This window comes from Mobula hypostoma, chromosome 28 (genome assembly GCF_963921235.1).
Source record: "Mobula hypostoma chromosome 28, sMobHyp1.1, whole genome shotgun sequence".
Taxonomy (NCBI): domain Eukaryota; kingdom Metazoa; phylum Chordata; class Chondrichthyes; order Myliobatiformes; family Myliobatidae; genus Mobula; species Mobula hypostoma.
Window position 1 is genome coordinate 35,994,756 of NC_086124.1, and position 19,738 is coordinate 36,014,493.

At 64.3% G+C, this 19,738-nt stretch overlaps 1 protein-coding gene across 7 annotated transcripts in view; it reads left to right on the forward strand.

Annotated features, from left to right (window-relative positions):
* The window catches only part of LOC134339037 (myosin-10-like), a 277,554-nt gene that overhangs the window by 89,792 nt on the left and 168,024 nt on the right, over positions 1-19,738 (forward strand). For all 7 annotated transcript variants that reach the window (XM_063035301.1, XM_063035302.1, XM_063035305.1 and 4 more), the window contains 3 exons: positions 153-326; positions 2,914-3,087; positions 19,495-19,609. In XM_063035301.1, the coding sequence (XP_062891371.1) occupies positions 153-326; positions 2,914-3,087; positions 19,495-19,609 (463 nt within the window). The remainder of the gene's footprint in view (positions 1-152; positions 327-2,913; positions 3,088-19,494; positions 19,610-19,738) is intronic.

Sequence of the window (19,738 nt, forward strand, 5' to 3'; positions counted from 1 at the left end):
GGGGGGACCAGAGCAAGGAGGGGAGAGTGAGGGTGGGGGGGGGACAATGAAAGTACCTCCCCTCTGTTGATGCAGGATTTTTTAACCCCCCCCCCCCCCGCCCCCGGTGATACAGGATACTGACTGTTCTCTCTCCTCTCTTTCTCGCCCAGCTGAACTCATTTGAACAACTCTGCATTAACTACACCAATGAGAAGCTTCAGCAACTCTTCAACCACACGATGTTCGTGCTCGAGCAGGAGGAGTACCAGCGGGAGGGCATCGACTGGGCCTTTGTCGACTTTGGCCTTGACCTACAGCCCTGCATTGACCTAATCGAGAGGCCGGTGAGGGCGGGAGAGACGGAGGGACTGAGAGAGGAGGATGTTGAGCTGTTGTGAGTGAGGGATGGAGAGGGTGTGTGTGGGAGCGAGGGACCGAGCAGGGTGGGTGAGAGAGTGGGAAGTTCTGGGATTGTGAGCGAGGTAAGGAGAAGGGTGTGTGTGAGAGGGAACTGGAGGGTGAGGGAATAAGGCATAGGTAGGGCTGTGAGGTAGAGGTGTGTGGGTGTGGGTGGGTGTGTGTGTGTGTGTGTGTGTGTGTGTGTGTGTGTTTCAAGCTCCTGGTTTACCTGTTCTCTGGGTGCTGGCTTCATAGGCCCGTGACTTTGCCATCAGTTGCGTGAAAGTTGTGGGAACATTGTACTCTCAGGGACTGATCACCGATTTCCGGCACCCGCAGCTCCTGGGCGTTGCTGCATTAACACTTTTGCCAGATTATAAGAGATCATGCAATAATAATGGTAAAAATGGACTGTGGAAGCTTAAAAAGGATTATTAATTTTTAAACATTTCACCCATTCGAAATTGTTTCATGTGTTTTCATCTCTCCCTGTGTAATATTTGTTGCTTCAAATAAAAATTCATTAGTAGTTTTCTGTCAGGAAGGTACTTTTCTCAAGCCCTTTGATTAAATCACCCAGCAACTCAATTAACTTGTTGACAGTAAATCTTTCAGTTTGATCATCATCACTTGCAGTGTTTTTATCAACTATCATTTCCCAGTCCATAAGGTGGGTATTTTGTCGTTGACGATCATCCACCTCACTTCGAAAGCAGGTCCTGTAACATTTTTTGCATACGGAAGCAAATTACGAACAGCTACTTTCTCCTTTGGTACACAAAATGCTGTCAAATCATTTCTTCAGACGCAGTGTCAAACATCAAGTTAGCAAAGCTTGTGCCAGCTATTCTTTCGTGTCGAAGCTTCTATCTCCCACCCTTCTCCCTCCCCTCCCAAAGGATCTTTCATGTTTTATGTGTCACCTGAATAGTTGCTGATCTAAGTAATCCAGCTATTGTTATTTGCCTGATACTTTACTGGGTAAATTCTAACACCTTTCAAGGCCTTAAGGTATTTACTTTTTTCCCTGACCAGTTGTTTACATCTGTGAGTACCTGCTGTGTTGGAGCACCCACAAATGGTAACTGTCCTGAGATTGTTTGAATCCTGTGGGATCTTCGTCTTCTGCTGCTAATGTTTTATAGGTGTACATTGCCAGGATAATGCAGTTTCATCCGCTCAGGACTAAGGTTTACGTCAGCTATGAGCTTAACAGATTCGTCACATACTCGGTAGCTCCTTCAGAGTTTGCAGACGGTTTTTCTCCACACACTCTATGGCTCTTCTTAAAGCCATCCTTGACAAGAGTCGCACGTATGTTCTACACACAGTGCCATCTAATGACTGCCCAGTAAACTATGGCTCACAACTTCATCTGAATTAAGAGGTGCCAAACCATCAGTTTCCGGAAAAATCGGTGGTTGACCTGCATGGCTTTGTGTGTCGTAGATTGTGTCTAACTAATCTTACAGAGTTTTTCAAGGAAATTAGCAGGAAAGTTGATGAATGTTGTCTACATGGGCTTCAGCAAGGCATTTGACAAGGTCCTGCATCGGAGGTTGATCAGGAAGGTTCAGTCACTCAGCTTTCAGTTTGAGGTATTAGATTGGATTAGACATTGGCTTTGTGGGAGAAGAGAGAAAGTGGCAGTAGATGGTTGCCTCTCTGACTAGTGGGTGCTGGGTCCGTTGTTGTTTGTCATCTATATTGATGATCTGGTTGACTGGATCAGCAAATTTTCAGGTGACACATAGATCGTGGGAATAGTAGACAGCAAGGAAGACCGTCATGGCTTGCAGTGGGCTGAAAAATGGCAGATGGAATTTAATGCAGACAAGTACGAGGACTTCAGTAGGACCAGCCACAGTAGGACGTAGTACGGTCAAAAGGAAAGCTTTTGGCACGTTGGCCTTCATAAATCAAACTATTGAGTACAGGAGATGGGATGTTATGTTGAAGTTGTATAAGATGTTGGTGAGGCCTAATTTGGAGTATTGTGTGTAGTTTTGGTCACCTACCTGCAGGAATGATGTAAATAAAGTAGAGAGAAATTGTACAAGGATGTAACTTGAGGACTTCAGTAATAAGGAAAGGTTAAATTGGTTAAGTCGGTTTTCCCTGGAGTGCAAGTGATTGAGGAGAGATCCAAAGGGGTATACAGAATTATGAGATTGGGTGGGACTGAAACTGGAGGTCATGGGTTAAGGGTGCAAGGTGAAAAATTTAAGGGGAACATGAGGAGAAACTTCTTCGCTCTGAGGGTGGTGAGAGTGTGGAACGAGCTGCGTGAACAAGTGGTGGATGTGGGTTTCATTTCAACATTTAAGAGAAGTTTGGGTAGGTATATGGAAGACGGATATGGAGGGCTATGGTCTGAGTGCAAGTCAATGGGAGCAGGCAGATAATAGTTTGATGGGCTGAAGGGCCTGTTTCTGTGCTGTATTGTTCTGTATGTGCTGGGGGTGTGTGTGTAACCCAGCTCCCTGTCCACTGGGTGTGAGGTTTAACCCGTCCATCCTCCCCACACCACAGGCGAACGCTCCGGGAATTCTGGCACTGTTGGACGAGGAGTGCTGGTTCCCCAAGGCGACGGATCGGAGTTTTGTGGACAAGTTGATCCAGGAACAGGGAGCACATCCTAACTTCCAGAAGGTGCGGCAGCTCAAGGACAAGGCTGACTTCTGTGTGCTCCACTACGCCGGGAAGGTCAGTTATCTCTCCTCCTTCTCCTCCCCTCCCTCTCTCACCTCTCCCCCCCTCTCCCGCCTCTCCCCCCCTCTCCTCCTTCTCCTCCCCTCCCTCTCTCGCCTCTCCCACCCTCTCCCGCCTCTCCCCCCCTCTCCTCCTTCTCCTCCCCTCCCTCTCTCGCCTCTCCCATCCCCCTCTCTCGCCTCTCCCCTCCCCCTCTCTCGCCTCTCCCCTCCCTCTCCCGCCTCTCCCCCCTCTCCCGCCTTTTCCCTCCCTCTCTCACCTCTCCCCTCCCTCTCTCGCCTCTCCCCCTCTCCCGCCTCTCCCCCCCTCCTCATCTCTCCCCTCCCTCTCCCGCCTCTCCCCCCCCCCGCCTTTTCCCTCCCTCTCTCACCTCTCCCCTCCCTCTCTCGCCTCTTCCCTCCCTCTCCCCTCCTTCTCTCGCTTCTCCCCTCCCTCTCCCTCGCCTCTCCCCTCCCCCTCTCGCCTCTCCCCTCCCCCTCTCGCCTCTCCCCTCCCCCTCTCGCCTCTCCCCTCCCTCTCTCGCCTCTCCCCTCCCTCTCTCTCGCCTCTCCCCTCCCTCTCTCTCGCCTCTCCCCTCCCCCTCTCGCCTCTCCCCTCCCTCTCTCGCCTCTCTCCTCCCTCTCTCTCGCCTCTCCCCTCCCTCTCTCGCCTCTCCCCTCCCTCTCTCGCCTCTCCCCTCCCTCTCCCTCGCCTCTCCCCTCCCTCTCTCGCCTCTCCCCTCCCTCTCTCTTGCCTCTCCCCTCCCTCTCTCTCGCCTCTCCCCTCCCCCTCTCGCCTCTCCCCTCCCTCTCTCGCCTCTCCCCTCCCTCTCTCTCGCCTCTCCCCTCCCTCTCCTCGCCTCTCTCCTCCCTCTCTCGCCTCTCCCCCCTCCCCCTTCTCTCGCCTCTCCCCTCCCTCTCTCTCGCCTCTCCCCTCCCTCTCTCTCGCCTCTCCCCTCCCTCTCTCGCCTCCCCCCTCCCTCTCTTGCCTCGCCCCTCCCTCTCTCTCACCTCTCCCCTCCCTCTCTCGCCTCTCCCCTCCCCCTCTCGCCTCTCCCCTCCCCCCCTCGCCTCTCCCCTCCCTCTCCCGCCTCTCCCCCCCTCCCGCCTTTTCCCTCCCACTCTCACCTCTCCCCTCCCTCTCTCGCCTCTCCCCCCTCTCCCGCCTCTCCCCCCTCCTCATCTCTCCCCCCCATCTCTCCCCTCCCTCTCTCGCCTCTCCTCCTTCTCCTCCCCTCCCTCTCTCGCCTCTCCCCTCCATCTCGCGCCTCTCCCCTCTATCTCTCACCTCTCCCCTCCCTCTCTCGCCTCTCCCCTCCCTCTCTCTCGCCTCTCCCCTCCCTCTCTCTCGCCTCTCCCCTCCCTCTCTCTCGCCTCTCCCCTCCCTCTCTCGCCTCTCCCCCCCCTCTCCCGCCTCTCCCCCCTCTCCTCACCTCTCCCCTCCCTCTCTCGCCTCTTCCCTCCTTCTCCACCCTCTCCTCATCTCTCCCCTCCCTCTCTCGTCTCTCCCCTCCCTCTCTCGCCTCTCCCCTCCCTCTCTCGCCTCTCCCCTCCCTCTCTCGCCTCTCCCCTCCCTCTCTCTCGCCTCTCCCCTCCCTCTCTCTCGCTTCTCCCCTCCCTCTCCCTCGCCTCTCCCCTCCCCCTCTCGCCTCTCCCCTCCCCCTCTCCCGCCTCTCCCCTCCCTCTCTCGACTCTCCCCTCCCTCTCCCGCCTCTCCCCCCTCCTCACCTCTCCCCCTCTCCTCATCTCTCCCCTCCATCTCTCGCCTCTCCCCTCCCTCTCTCGCCTCTCCCCTCCCTCTCTCGCCTCTCTCCTCCTTCTCCTCCCCTCCCTCTCTTGCCACTCCCCTCCCTCTCTTGCCTCTCCCCTCCATCTCGCGCCTCTCCCCTCTATCTCTCACCTCTCCCCTCCATCTCGCGCCGCTCCCCTCCATCTCGCGCCTCTCCCCTCCCTCTCTCGCCTCTCCCCTCCCTCTCTCTCGCCTCTCCCGTCCCTGTCTCGCCTCTCCCCTCCCCCTCCCGCCTCTCCCCTCCCCCTCCCGCCTCTCCCCTCCCCCTCCCGCCTCTCCCCTCCCCCTCCCGCCTCTCCTCCCCCTCTCGCCTCTCCCCTCTATCTCACCTCTCCCCTCTATCTCTCACCTCTCCCCTCCCTCTCTCGCCTCTCCCCTCCCTCTCTCTCGCCTCTCCCGTCCCTGTCTCTCGCCTCTCCCCTCCCTCTCTCTCGCCTCTCCCCTCCCTCTCTCGCCTCTCCTCCCCCCTCTCCCGCCTCTCCCCCCTCTCCTCACCTCTCCCCTCCCTCTCTCGCCTCTTCCCTCCTTCTCCCCCCTCTCCTCATCTCTCCCCTCCCTCTCGCCTCTCCCCTCCCTCTCTCGCCTCTCCCCTCCCTCTCTCGCCTCTCCCCTCCCTCTCTCGCCTCTCCCCTCCCTCTCTCGCCTCTCCCTTCCCTCTCTCTCGCTTCTCCCCTCCCTCTCCCTCGCCTCTCCCCTCCCCCTCTCGCCTCTCCCCTCCCCCTCTCCCGCCTCTCCCCTCCCTCTCTCGACTCTCCCCTCCCTCTCTCGCCTCTCCCCTCCCTCTCCCGCCTCTCCCCCCTCCTCGCCTCTCCCCCTCTCCTCATCTCTCCCCTCCATCTCTCGCCTCTCCCCTCCCTCTCTCGCCTCTCCCCTCCCTCTCTCGCCTCTCTCCTCCTTCTCCTCCCCTCCCTCTCTTGCCACTCCCCTCCCTCTCTTGCCTCTCCCCTCCATCTCGCGCCTCTCCCCTCTATCTCTCACCTCTCCCCTCCATCTCGCGCCGCTCCCCTCCATCTCGCGCCTCTCCCCTCCCTCTCTCGCCTCTCCCCTCCCTCTCTCTCGCCTCTCCCGTCCCTGTCTCGCCTCTCCCCTCCCCCTCCCGCCTCTCCCCTCCCCCTCCCGCCTCTCCCCTCCCCCTCCCGCCTCTCCCCTCCCACTCCCGCCTCTCCTCCCCCTCTCGCCTCACCCCTCCCTCTCTCGCCTCTCCCCTCCCTCTCACTCGCCTCTCCCCTCCCTCTCTCGCCTCTCCCCTCCCGCTCTCTCGCCTCTCCCCTCCCCCTCTCGCCTCTCCCCTCCCCCTCTCGCCTCTCCCCTCCCTCTCGCCTCTCCCCTCCCCCTCTCTCGCCTCTCCCCTCCCTCTCTCGCCTCTCCCCTCCCTCTCCTCCTTCTCCTCCCCTCCCTCTCTCGCCTCTCCTCTCCCTCTCTCGCCTCTCCCCTCCCCCTTCTCTCGCCTCTCCCCTCCCTCTCTCTCGCCTCTCCCCTCCCCCTCTCGCCTCGCCCCTCCCTCTCTTGCCTCTCCCCTCCCTCTCTCTCACCTCTCCCCTCCCTCTCTCGCCTCTCCCCCTCTATCGCCTCTCCCCTCCCACCTCTCGCCTCCCCCCTCCCCCCCCTCGCCTCTCCCCTCCCTCTCTCGCCTCTCCCCCCCTCTCCCGCCTTTTCCCTCCCACTCTCACCTCTCCCCTCCCTCTCTCGCCTCTCCCCCCTCTGCCGCCTCTCACACCTCCTCATCTCTCCCCCCTCCTCTCTCCCCTCCCTGTCTCACCTCTCCTCCTTCTCCTCCCCTCCTTCTCTCGCCTCTCCCCTCCTTCTCTCGCCTCTCCCCTCCATCTCGCGCCTCTCCCCTCTATCTCTCACCTCTCCCCTCCCTCTCTCGCCTCTCCCCTCCCTCTCTCTCGCCTCTCCCCTCCCTCTCTCGCCTCTCCCCTCCCCCTCTCGCCTCTCCCCTCCCTCTCTCACCTCTCCCCTCCCTCTCTCTCGCCTCTCCCCTCCCTCTCTCTCGCCTCTCCTCTCCCCCCTCGCCTCTCCCCTCCCTCTCTCGCCTCTCTCCTCCCTCTCTCTCGCCTCTCCCCTCCCCCTCTCGCCTCTCCCCTCCCTCTCTCGCCTCTCCCCTCCCTCTCCCTCGCCTCTCCCCTCCCTCTCTCGCCTCTCCCCTCCCTCTCTCTCGCCTCTCCCCTCCCCCTCTCGCCTCTCCCCTCCCTCTCTCGCCTCTCCCCTCCCTCTCTCTTGCCTCTCCCCTCCCCCTCTCGCCTCTCCCCTCCCCCTCTCGCCTCTCCCCTCCCTCTCTCGCCTCTCCCCTCCCTCTCCTCCTTCTCCTCCCCTCCCTCTCTCGCCTCTCCTCTCCCTCTCTCGCCTCTCCCCTCCCCCTTCTCTCGCCTCTCCCCTCCCTCTCTCTCGCCTCTCCCCTCCCTCTCTCGCCTCGCCCCTCCCTCTCTTGCCTCTCCCCTCCCTCTCTCTCACCTCTCCCCTCCCTCTCTCGCCTCTCCCCCTCTATCGCCTCTCCCCTCCCATCTCTCGCCTCCCCCTCCCCCCCTCGCCTCTCCCCTCCCTCTCCCGCCTCTCCCCCCCTCTCCCGCCTTTTCCCTCCCACTCTCACCTCTCCCCTCCCCCTCTCGCCTTTCCCCCTCTCCCGCCTCTCCCCCCCTCCTCATCTCTCCCCCCCTCCTCATCTCTCCCCTCCCTCTCTCGCCTCTCCTCCTTCTCCTCCCCTCCCTCTCTCGCCTCTCCCCTCCATCTCGCGCCTCTCCCCTCTATCTCTCACCTCTCCCCTCCCTCTCTCGCCTCTCCCCTCCCTCTCTCTCGCCTCTCCCCTCCCTCTCTCTCGCCTCTCCCCTCCCTCTCTCGCCTCTCCCCTCCCTCTCTCGCCTCTCCCCTCCCTCTCACTCGCCTCTCCCCTCCCTCTCACTCGCCTCTCCCCTCCCTCTCTCTCGCCTCTCCCCTCCCTCTCCCGCCTCTCCCCCCTCTCCTCACCTCTCCCCTCCCTCTCTCGCCTCTTCCCTCCCTCTCCCCCCTCTCCTCATCTCTCCCCTCCCTCTCTCGTCTCTCCCCTCCCTCTCTCGCCTCTCCCCTCCCTCTCTCGCCTCTCCCCTCCCTCTCTCTCGCCTCTCCCCTCCCTCTCCCTCGCCTCTCCCCTCCCTCTCCCTCTCCTCTCCCCTCCCTCTCTCGCCTCTCCCCTCCCTCTCTCTCGCCTCTCCCCTCCCTCTCTCTCGCCTCTCCCCTCCCCCTCTCGCCTCTCTCGTCCCTCTCTCCCGACTCTCTCGACTCTCCCCTCCCTCTCCCGCCTCTCCCCCCTCCTCACCTCTCCCCCCTCTCCTCATCTCTCCCCTCCATCTCTCGCCTCTCCCCTCCCTCTCTCGCCTCTCCCCTTCCTCTCTCGCCTCTCTCCTCCTTCTCCTCCCCTCCCTCTCTTGCCTCTCCCCTCCATCTCTCGCCTCTCCCCTCCATCTCTCGCCTCTCCCCTCCATCTCCTCAACCCTCCCCTCCCTCTCTCTCGCCTCTCCCTTCCCTCTCTCGCCTCTCCCCTCCCTCTCTCGCCTCTCTCCTCCCTCTCTCTCGCCTCTCCCCTCCCCCTCTCGCCTCTCCCCTCCCCCTCCTCGCCTCTCCCCTCCCTCTCTCGCCTCTCCCCTCCCTCTCCTCCTTCTCCTCCCCTCCCTCTCTCGCCTCTCCCCTCCCTCTCTCTCGCCTCTCCCCTCCCTTTCTCTCCTCTCCCCTCCCTCTCTCGCCTCTCCCCTCCCTCTCCCGCCTCTCCCCCCCTCTCCCGCCTTTTCCCTCCCTCTCTCGCCTCTCCCCTCCCTCTCCCGCCTCTCCCCTCCCTCTCTCGCCTCTCCACTCCCTCTCTCTCGCCTCTCCCCTCCCTCTCTCTCGCCTCTCCCCTCCCTCTCTCTCCTCTCCCCTCCCTCTCTCTCCTCTCCCCTCCCTCTCTCACCTCTCCCCTCCCCCTCTCCCGCCTCTCCCCTCCCTCTCCCGCCTCTTCCGCCTCTCCCCTCCCTCTCTCGCCTCTCCCCCCTCTCCCGCCTCTCCCCCCCATCTCTCCCCTCCCTCTCTCGCCTCTCCCCTCCCCCTCTCCCGCCTCTCCCCTCCCTCTCTCCCCTCTCCCCTCCCTCTCCCGCCCCTCCCCCTCTCCCGCCTCTCCCCTCCCCCTCTCCCGCCTCTCCCGTCCCCCTCTCCCGCCTCTCCCGTCCCCCTCTCCCGCCTCTCCCCTCCCTCTCTCGCCTCTCCCCTCCCTCTCCCGCCTCTCCCCTCCCTCTATCGCCTCTCCCGTCCCTCTCTCACCTCTCCCCTCCCTCTCTCTCGCCTCTCCCCTCCCCCTCTCTCGCCTCTCCCCTCCCTCTCCCTCGCCTCTCCCCTCCCTCTCTCACCTCTCCCCTCCCTCTCTCTCGCCTCTCCCCTCCCCCTCTCGCCTCTCCCCTCCCTCTCTCGCCTCTCCCCTCCCTCTCTCGCCTCTCTCCTCCCTCTCCTCCTTCTCCTCCCCTCCCTCTCTCGCCTCTCCCCTCCCTCTCTCGCCTCTCCCCTCCCTCTCTCTCGCCTCTCCCCTCCGTCTCTCGCCTCTCCCCTCCCCCTCTCGCCTCTCCCCTCCCCCCTCTCGCCTCTCCCCTCCCTCTCTCGCCTCTCCCCTCCCTCACCCGCCTCTCCCCCCCTCTCCCGCCTCTCCCCCCTCTCCCGCCTTTTCCCTCCCTCTCTCACCTCTCCCCTCCCTCTCTCGCCTCTCCCCCCCTCATCTCTCCCCCCCTCTCTCGCCTCTCCCCTCTATCTCTCACATCTCCCCTCCCTCCCTCGCCTCTCCCCTCCCTCTCTCGCCTCTCCCCTCCCTCTCTCGCCTCTCCCCTCCCTCTCTGGACTCTCCCCTCCCTCTCCCGCCTCTCCCCCCCTCCTCACCTCTCCCTCCCTCTCCCGCCTCTCCCCTCCCTCTCCCGCCTCTCCCCCCCTCTCCCGCCTCTTCCCCCCTCTCTCGCCTCTCCCCTCCTTCTCTCGCCTCTCCCCCCTCTCCTCATCTGTCCCCTCCATCTCTCGCCTCTCCCCTCCCTCTCTCGCCTCTCTCCTCCTCTCCTCCCCTCCCTCTCTCGCCTCTCCCCTCCATCTCGCGCCTCTCCCCTCTATCTCTCGCCTCTCCCCTCCCTCTCTCGCCTCTCCCCTCCCTCTCTCGCCTCTCCCCTCCCTCTCTCTCGCCTCTCCCCTCCCTCTCTCTCGCCTCTCCCCTCCCTCTCTCGCCTCTCCCCTCCCTCTCCCGCCTCTCTTCTCAACTCTCCCCTCCCTCTCTCTCGCCTCTCCCCTCCCTCTCTCGCCTCTCCCCTCCCTCTCTCGCCTCTCCCCTCCCTCTCTCGCCTCTCCCCTCCCTCTCTCTCGCCTCTCCCCTCCCCCTCTCTCGCCTCTCCCCTCCCCTCTCGCCTCTCCCCTCCCCCTCTCGCTTCTCCCCTCCCCCTCTCGCCTCTCCCCTCCCTCTCTTCGCCTCTTCCTTCTCCTCCCCTCCCTCTCTCGCCTCTCCCCTCCCCCTCTCTCGCCTCTCCCCTCCCCCTCTCTCGCCTCTCCCCTCCCCTCTCTCTCGCCTCTCCCCTCCCTCTCTCTAGCCTCGCCCCTCCCTCTCTCGCCTCGCCCCTCCCTCTCTCGCCTCTCCCCTCCCTCTCTCGCCTCTCCCCTCCCTCTCTCTCCTCTCCCCTCCCTCTCTCGCCTCTCCCCCCCTCTCCCGCCTTTCCCTCCCTCTCTCACCTCTCCCCTCCCTCTCCCGCCTCTCCCCTCCCTCTCCCGCCTCTCCGCTCCCTCTCTCTTGCCTCTCCCCTCCCCCCTCTCACCTCTCCCCTCCCTCTCTCTCACCTCTCCCCTCCCTCTCTCTCGCCTCTCCCCTCCCTCTCTCGCCTCGCCCCTCCCTCTCTCGCCTCTCCCCTCCCCCCCTCTCTCCTCTCCCCTCCCCCCCTCTCGCCTCTCCCCTTCCCCCCTCGCCTCTCCCCTCCCCCCCTCGCCTCTCCCCTCCCCCCCTCTCGCCTCTCCCCTCCCCCCTCTCGCCTCTCCCCTCCCCCCTCTCGCCTCTCCCCTCCCTCTCTCGCCTCTCCCCTCCCTCTCTCGCCTCTCCCCTCCCTCTCCCGCCTCTCCCCCCCTCTCCCGCCTTTTCCCTCCCTCTCTCGCCTCTCCCGCCTCTCCCCCCCATCTCTCCCCTCCCTCTCTCACCTCTCCTCCTTCTCCTCCCCTCCCTCTCTCGCCTCTCCCCTCCATCTCGCGCCTCTCCCCTCTATCTCTCACATCTCCCCTCCCTCTCTCGCCTCTCCCCTCCCTCTCTCTCCCCCTCCCCTCCCTCTCTCGCCTCTCCCCTCCCTCTCTCTCGCCTCTCCCCTCCCTCTCGCCTCTCCCCTCCCCTCTCGCCTCTCCCCTCCCCCTCTCGCCTCTCCCCTCCCCCTCTCTCGCCTCTCCCCTCCCCCTCTCTCGCCTCTCCCCTCCCTCTCTCTCGCCTCTCCCCTCCCTCTCTCTCGCCTCTCCCCTCCCCCTCTCGCCTCTCCCCTCCCTCTCTCCTCGCCTCTCCCCTCCCTCTCCTCCTTCTCCTCCCCTCCCTCTCTCGCCTCTCCCCTCCCCCTCTCTCGCCTCTCCCCTCCCTCTCTCGCCTCTCCCCTCCCTCTCTCGCCTCTCCCCTCCCTCTCTCGCCTCTCCCCTCCCTCTCTCGCCTCGCCCCTCCCTCTCTCGCCTCGCCCCTCCCTCTCTCGCCTCGCCCCTCCCTCTCTCGCCTCGCCCCTCCCTCTCTCGCCTCTCCCCTCCCTCTCTCTCGCCTCTCCCCTCCCTCTCTCGCCTCTCCCCTCCCTCTCCCGCCTCTCCCCTCCCTCTCCCGCCTCTCCCCTCCCTCTCTCGCCTCTCCCCTCCCTCTCTCGCCTCTCCCCCCCTCATCTCTCCCCTCCCTCTCTCGCCTCTCCTCCTTCTCCTCCCCTCCCTCTCGCCTCTCCCCTCCCTCTCTCGCCTCTCCTCCTTCTCCTCCCCTCCCTCTCTCGCCTCTCCCCTCCCTCTCTCGCCTCTCCCCTCCCTCTCTCTCGCCTCTCCCCTCCCTCTCTCGCCTCTCCCCTCCCTCTCCCACCTCTCCCCCTCTCCCGCCTCTCCTCCCCCTCTCCTCACCTCTCCCCTCTCCTCACCTCTCCCCTCCCTCTCTCGCCTCTTCCCTCCCTCCTCATCTCTCCCCTCCCTCTCTCGTCTCTCCCCTCCCTCTCTCGCCTCTCCCCTCCCCCTCCTGCCTCTCCCCTCCCCCTCCCGCCTCTCCCCTCCCCCTCCCGCCTCTCCCCTCCCCCTCTCGCCTCTCCCCTCCCTCTCCCGCCTCTCCCCCCTCTCCTCACCTCTCCCCTCCCTCTCTCGCCTCTCCCCATCTCTCGCCTCTCCCCCCATCTCTTGCCCCTCCCCTCCCTCTCCTCTCCCCTCCCTCTCCTCATCTCTCCCCTCCCTCTCTCTTGCCTCTCCTCTCCATCTCGCGCCTCTCCCCTCTATCTCTTCCCTCTCCCCTCCATCTCTCGCCTCTCCCCTCCATCTCTCGCCTCTCCCCTCCATCTCTCGCCTCTCCCTCTCCCCTCCATCTCTCGCCTCTCCCCTCCATCTCCTCAACCCTCCCCTCCCTCTCTCGCCTCTCCCCTCCCTCTCTCGCCTCTCCCCATCTCTCGCCTCTCCCCATCTCTCGCCTCTCCCCATCTCTCGCCTCTCCGCATCTCTCGCCTCTCCCCATCTCTCGCCTCTCCCCCCATCTCTCGCCTCTCCCCCCATCTCTTGCCCCTCCCCATCTCTCGCCTCTCCCCATCTCCTCGCCTCTCCCCTCCCTCCCCTCGTCTCTCCCCTCCCTCCCCTCGTCTCTCCCCTCCCACTCCTCGACTCTCCCCTCCCTCTCTCGACTCTCCTCGACTCTCCCCTCCCTCTCCTCGACTCTCCCCTCCCTCTCTCGCCTCTCCCGCCTCTCCCCCCCTCATCTCTCCCCTCCCTCTCTCGCCTCTCCCCTCTATCTCTCACATCTCCCCTCCCTCCCTCGCCTCTCCCCTCCCTCTCTCGCCTCTCCCCTCCCTCTCTCGCCTTTCCCCTCTCTCGCCTCTCCCCTACCTCTCTCTCGCCTCTCCCCTACCTCTCTCTCGCCTCTCCCCTCCCTCTCTCTCGCCTCTCCCCTCCCTCTCTCTCGCCTCTCCCCTCCCTCTCCCGCCTCTCCCCCCTCTCCTCACCTCTCCCCTCCCTCTCTCGCTTCCCTCCCTCTCCCCCCTCTCCTCATCTCTCCCCTCCCTCTCTCGCCTCTCCCCTCCCTCTCTCGCCTCTCCCCTCCCTCTCCCTCGCCTCTCCCCTCCCTCTCCCTCGCCTCTCCCCTCCCTCTCTCGCCTCTCCCCTCCCTCTCTCTCGCCTCTCCCCTCCCTCTCTCTCGCCTCTCCTCCCTCTCTCTCGCCTCTCCTCCCCCTCTCGCCTCTCCCCTCCCTCTCTCGCCTCTCCCCTCCCCCTCTCCCGCCTCTCCCCTCCCCCTCTCCCGCCTCTCCCCTCCCCCTCTCCCGCCTCTCCCCTCCCTCTCTGGACTCTCCCCTCCCTCTCCCGCCTCTCCCCCCTCCTCACCTCTCCCTCCCTCTCCCGCCTCTCCCCTCCCTCTCCCGCCTCTCCCCTCCCTCTCCCGCCTCTCCCCTCCCTCTCCCGCCTCTCCCCTCCCTCTCCCGCCTCTCCCCCCTCTCCCGCCTCTTCCCTCCCTCTCTCGCCTCTCCCCTCCCTCTCTCGCCTCTCCCCCCTCTCCCGCCTCTCCCCCCTCTCCTCATCTGTCCCCTCCATCTCTCACCTCTCCCCTCCCTCTCTCGCCTCTCTCCTCCTTCTCCTCCCCTCCCTCTCTCGCCTCTCCCCTCCATCTCGCGCCTCTCCCCTCTATCTCTCGCCTCTCCCCTCCCTCTCTCTCGCCTCTCCCCTCCCTCTCTCTCGCCTCTCCCCTCCCTCTCTCGCCTCTCCCCTCCCTCTCTCTTGCCTCTCCCCTCCCTCTCTCTTGCCTCTCCCCTCCCTCTCTCGCCTCTCCCCTCCCTCTCCCGCCTCTCCCCTCCCTCTCCCGCCTCTCCCCCCTCTCCTCACCTCTCCCCTCCCTCTCTCGCCTCTCCCCTCCCTCTCCCCCCTCTCCCCCCCTCTCCTCTCCCTCTCTCGCCTCTCCCTTCCCTCTCCCTCGCCTCTCCCCTCCCTCTCTCGCCTCTCCCCTCCCTCTCTCGCCTCTCCCCTCCCTCTCTCTCGCCTCTCCCCTCCCTCTCTCTCGCCTCTCCCCTCCCTCTCTCTCGCCTCTCCTCCCCCTCTCGCCTCTCCCCTCCCCCTCTCGCCTCTCCCCTCCCCCTCTCGCCTCTCCCCTCCCCCTCTCGCCTCTCCCCTCCCTCTCCCGCCTCTCCCCTCCCTCTCTGGACTCTCCCCTCCCTCTCTGGACTCTCCCCTCCCTCTCCCGCCTCTCCCCCCCTCCTCACCTCTCCCTCCCTCTCCCGCCTCTCCCCTCCCTCTCCCGCCTCTCCCCTCCCTCTCCCGCCTCTCCCCTCCCTCTCCCGCCTCTCCCCCCCTCTCCCGCCTCTTCCCCCCTCTCTCGCCTCTCCCCTCCTTCTCTCGCCTCTCCCCCTCTCCCGCCTCTCCCCCCTCTCCTCATCTGTCCCCTCCATCTCTCGCCTCTCCCCTCCCTCTCTCGCCTCTCTCCTCCTTCTCCTCCCCTCCCTCTCTCGCCTCTCCCCTCCATCTCGCGCCTCTCCCCTCTATCTCTCGCCTCTCCCCTCCCTCTCTCGCCTCTCCCCTCCCTCTCTCGCCTCTCCCCTCCCTCTCTCTCGCCTCTCCCCTCCCTCTCTCTCGCCTCTCCCCTCCCTCTCTCTCGCCTCTCCCCTCCCTCTCTCGCCTCTCCCCTCACTCTCCCGCCTCTCCCCTCCCTTCTCTCGCCTCTCCCCTCCCTCTCTCGCCTCTCCCCTCCCTCTCTCTCGCCTCTCCCCTCCCCTCTCGCCTCTCCCCTCCCCCTCTCGCCTCTCCCCTCCCTCTCCTCGCCTCTCTCCTCCCTCTCCTCCTTCTCCTCCCCTCCCTCTCTCGCCTCTCCCCTCCCCCTCTCTCGCCTCTCCCCTCCCTCTCTCTCGCCTCGCCCCTCCCTCTCTCGCCTCGCCCCTCCCTCTCTCGCCTCTCCCCTCCCTCTCTCTCCTCTCCCCTCCCTCTCCCGCCTCTCCCCCCCTCTCCCGCCTTTCCCTCCCTCTCTCACCTCTCCCCTCCCTCTCCCGCCTCTCCCCTCCCTCTCCCCTCCCTCTCTCTTGCCTCTCCCCTCCCTCTCTCTTGCCTCTCCCCTCCCCCTCTCTCGCCTCTCCCCTCCCTCTCCCTCGCCTCTCCCCTCCCTCTCTCACCTCTCCCCTCCCTCTCTCTCACCTCTCCCCTCCCTCTCTCTCGCCTCTCCCCTCCCTCTTCTCGCCTCTCTCCTCCCTCTCCTCCTCCTCCTCCCATCCCTCTCTCGCCTCTCCCCTCCCTCTCTCGCCTCTCCCCTCCCCCTCTCTCGCCTCTCCCCTCCCTCTCTCTCGCCTCTCCCCTCCCTCTCTCGCCTCGCCCCTCCCTCTCTCGCCTCTCCCCTCCCCCCCTCTCGCCTCTCCCCTCCCCCCTCTCTCCTCTCCCCTTCCCCCTCTCGCCTCTCCCCTTCCCCCCTCGCCTCTCCCCTTCCCCCCTCGCCTCTCCCCTCCCCCCTCTCGCCTCTCCCCTCCCCCCCTCTCGCCTCTCCCCTCCCTCTCCCGCCTCTCCCCCCCTCTCCCGCCTTTTCCCTCCCTCCCCTCTCTCGCCTCTCCCCCCTCTCCCGCCTCTCCCCCCATCTCTCCCCTCCCTCTCTCGCCTCTCCTCCTTCTCCTCCCCTCCCTCTCTCGCCTCTCCCCTCCATCTCGCGCCTCTCCCCTCTATCTCTCACATCTCCCCTCCCTCTCTCGCCTCTCCCCTCCCTCTCTCTCCCCCTCCCCTCCCTCTCTCGCCTCTCCCCTCCCTCTCTCTCGCCTCTCCCCTCCCCTCTCGCCTCTCCCCTCCCCTCTCGCCTCTCCCCTCCCCCTCTCGCCTCTCCCCTCCCCCTCTCGCCTCTCCCCTCCCCCTCTCTCGCCTCTCCCCTCCCCCTCTCTCGCCTCTCCCCTCCCCCTCTCGCCTCTCCCCTCCCTCTCCTCGCCTCTCTCCTCCCTCTCCTCCTTCTCCTCCCCTCCCTCTCTCGCCTCTCCCCTCCCTCTCTCGCCTCTCCCCCCCTCTCTCGCCTCTCCCCTCCCTCTCTCGCCTCTCCCCTCCCTCTCTCGCCTCTCCCCCCCCATCTCTCCCCTCCCTCTCTCGCCTCTCCTCCTTCTCCTCCCCTCCGTCTCTCGCCTCTCCCCTCCCTCTCTCGCCTCTCCCCCCTTCTCCTCCCCTCCCTCTCTCGCCTCTCCCCTCCCTCTCTCGCCTCTCCCCTCCCTCTCTCTCGCCTCTCCCCTCCCTCTCTCGCCTCTCCCCTCCCTCTCCCACCTCTCCCCCCCTCTCCCGCCTCTCTCCCCCTCTCCTCACCTCTCCCCTCCCTCTCTCGCCTCTTCCCTCCCTCTCCCCCTCTCCTCATCTCTCCCCTACCTCTGTCGTCTCTCCCCTCCCTCTCTCGCCTCTCCCCTCCCCCTCCCGCCTCTCCCCTCCCCCTCCCGCCTCTCCCCTCCCCCTCTCGCCTCTCCCCTCCCTCTCCCGCCTCTCCCCCCTCTCCTCACCTCTCCCCTCCCTCTCTCGCCTCTCCCCATCTCTCGCCTCTCCCCCATCTCTTGCCCCTCCCCATCTTTCGCCTCTCCCCTCCCTCTCTCTTGCCTCTCCTCTCCATCTCGCGTCTCTCCCCTCCCTCTCTCGTCTCTCCCCTCCCTCTCTCGCCTCTCCCCTCCATCTCTCGCCTCTCCCCTCCATCTCTCGCCTCTCCCCTCCATCTCTCGCCTCTCCCCTCCATCTCTCGCCTCTCCCCTCCATCTCTCGTCTCTCCCCTGCATCTCTCGCCTCTCCCTCTCCCCTCCATCTCTCGCCACTTCCCTCCATCTCCTCAACTCTCCCCTCCCTCTCTCGCCTCTCCCCTCCCTCTCTCGCCTCTCCCCTCCCTCTCTCGCCTCTCCCCTCCCTCTCTCGCCTCTCCCCATCTCTCGCCTCTCCCCCCATCTCTTGCCCCTCCCCCCTCCCCATCTCCTCGCCTCTCCCCTCCCTCCCCTCGTCTCTCCCCTCCCTCCCCTCGTCTCTCCCCTCCCACTCCTCGACTCTCCCCTCCCTCTCTCGACTCTCCTCGACTCTCCCCTCCCTCTCCTCGACTCTCCCCTACCTCTCCTCGTCTCTCCCCTCCTTCTTGCCTCTCCCCCCTCTCCTTGAATCTCCCCTCCCTCTCTCTCCTCTCCCTTCCCTCTCCTCATTTCTCCCCTCCCTCTCCTGTTCTCCACCCTCCCTTCCTCCACTCCACCAGGATATCACGTAACCTCCACTCACTCCCCTCGTCTCTCCACTATCTCCCCAACCCTTCTCTCCCCTCATCTATCACCCCCCTTCATCTCCCCACTCACTCCCTCCACTTCGCCAGCAAAGACAGTGACAGTCTGAACCTTTTCCTCCGCTATGCCATAAGACCATAAGATATAGGGACAGAACTGGGCCATTTGGCCCATTGAGTTGGCCGTTCAACCATGGCTGACCAGTTTCCCTCCCAGCCCCAATCTCCTGCCTTCTCCCCGTATTCCTTCATGCCCCGAATTATCGAGAATCTATTCACCTCTGCCTTAAATATACATAGACTTGGTGTCACAGCTGCCTGTGGCATAGAATTCCACAGATCTCGGTGACAGTCTGAACCCTTCCCCTCCCTCCCTGCACTTCGCCAGTGTGGTCAGTGACAGTCTGAACCCTTCCCCTCCCTCCCTGCACTTCGCCAGTGTGGTCAGTGACAGTCTGAACCCATCCATCCTCCCTCCCTGCACTTCGCCAGTGTGGTCAGTGACAGTCTGAACCCATCCATCCTCCCTCCCTGCACTTCGCCAGTGTGGTCAGTGACAGTCTGAACCCATCCATCCTCCCTCCCTGCACTTCGCCAGTGTGGTCAGTGACAGTCTGAACCCATCCATCCTCCCTCCACACCTCCATCCATCCTCCCTCCCTGCACTTCGCCAGTGTGGTCAGTGACAGTCTGAACCCATCCATCCTCCCTCCACACCTCCATCCATCCTCCCTCCCTGCACTTCGCCAGTGTGGTCAGTGACAGTCTGAACCCATCCATCCTCCCTCCCTGCACTTCGCCAGTGTGGTCAGTGACAGTCTGAACCCATCCATCCTCCCTCCCTGCACTTCGCCAGTGTGGTCAGTGACAGTCTGAACCCATCTCCCCTCCCTCCACACCTCCATCCATCCTCCCTCCCTGCACTTCGCCAGTGTGGTCAGTGACAGTCTGAACTCTTCCCCTCCCTCCACACCTCCATCCATCCTCCCTCCCTGCACTTCGCCAGTGTGGTCAGTGACAGTCTGAACCCATCCACAGTGACAGTCTGAACCCATCCATCCTCCCTCCACACCTCCATCCATCCTCCCTCCCTGCACTTCGCCAGTGTGGTCAGTGACAGTCTGAACCCATCCATCCTCCCTCCCTGCACTTCGCCAGTGTGGTCAGTGACAGTCTGAACCCATCCCCTCCCTCCACACCTCCATCCATCCTCCCTCCCTGCACTTCGCCAGTGTGGTCAGTGACAGTCTGAACCCATCCATCCTCCCTCCACACCTCCATCCATCCTCCCTCCCTGCACTTCGCCAGTGTGGTCAGTGACAGTCTGAACCCATCCCCTCCCTCCACACCTCCATCCATCCTCCCTCCCTGCACTTCGCCAGTGTGGTCAGTGACAGTCTGAACCCATCCATCCTCCCTCCACACCTCCATCCATCCTCCCTCCCTGCACTTCGCCAGTGTGGTCAGTGACAGTCTGAACCCATCCATCCTCCCTCCACACCTCCATCCATCCTCCCTCCCTGCACTTCGCCAGTGTGGTCAGTGACAGTCTGAACCCATCTCCCCTCCCTCCACACCTCCATCTCCCCTCCCTCCCTGCACTTCGCCAGTGTGGTCAGTGACAGTCTGAACTCTTCCCCTCCCTCCACACCTCCATCCATCCTCCCTCCCTGCACTTCGCCAGTGTGGTCAGTGACAGTCTGAACCCATCTCCCCTCCCTCCACACCTCCATCCATCCTCCCTCCCTGCACTTCGCCAGTGTGGTCAGTGACAGTCTGAACCCATCTCCCCTCATCTATCTCAGCTCCCCACCTACCTTGCTGCCCTCCTTGCAGCCATGCCCTCCCCCTCATTTCCCCTCCCTCCTTCCCTGCTTCTCTCGAATTCTTCACCCTGTAACTTATATTCTGCACTCCTCTAAACCCTCCTGTCTCCCCCTCCTCTCCACCCTCACCCCTTTCCCCACCCTCCCCCTCCCTCTCTCGTCTCCACCCTTCCCCCCTTCACCCTTCCCTCTCTCCCCTCCCCCTTCCTCTCCCCCCTCGGCCCTCCCCTCTCCACCCTCCTCTCTCCCCCTCCATCCTCCCCTTCTCTCCCTCCCCTTCTCGCATTCTCTCTCCCATTCTCTCCTTTCTGCCCCTCACTTACCCCCCTTTCTCCCCCTCACTTCCCTCTCACTACCCCTCTACCTTCCTTCACTAACCCCCTCTCCCCCTCACTGCCCCCCCACCGCCCCCCGTAGGTTGACTACAAGGCTGACGAGTGGTTGATGAAAAACATGGACCCTCTGAACGACAACGTTGCCTCCCTCCTGCACCTGTCCACTGACCGCTTTGTCGCTGACCTTTGGAAGGACGGTGAGTGGGAGTTGTCTCTCCTCTTGCCCCCCCCCCCCAGCCACCTCCTTATCTGGAATATTCTGTTTGATTCTGGTCGCCTCATTACAGGAGGGTGTGGAGGAGGTTTACCAGGATGCTGCCTGGGCT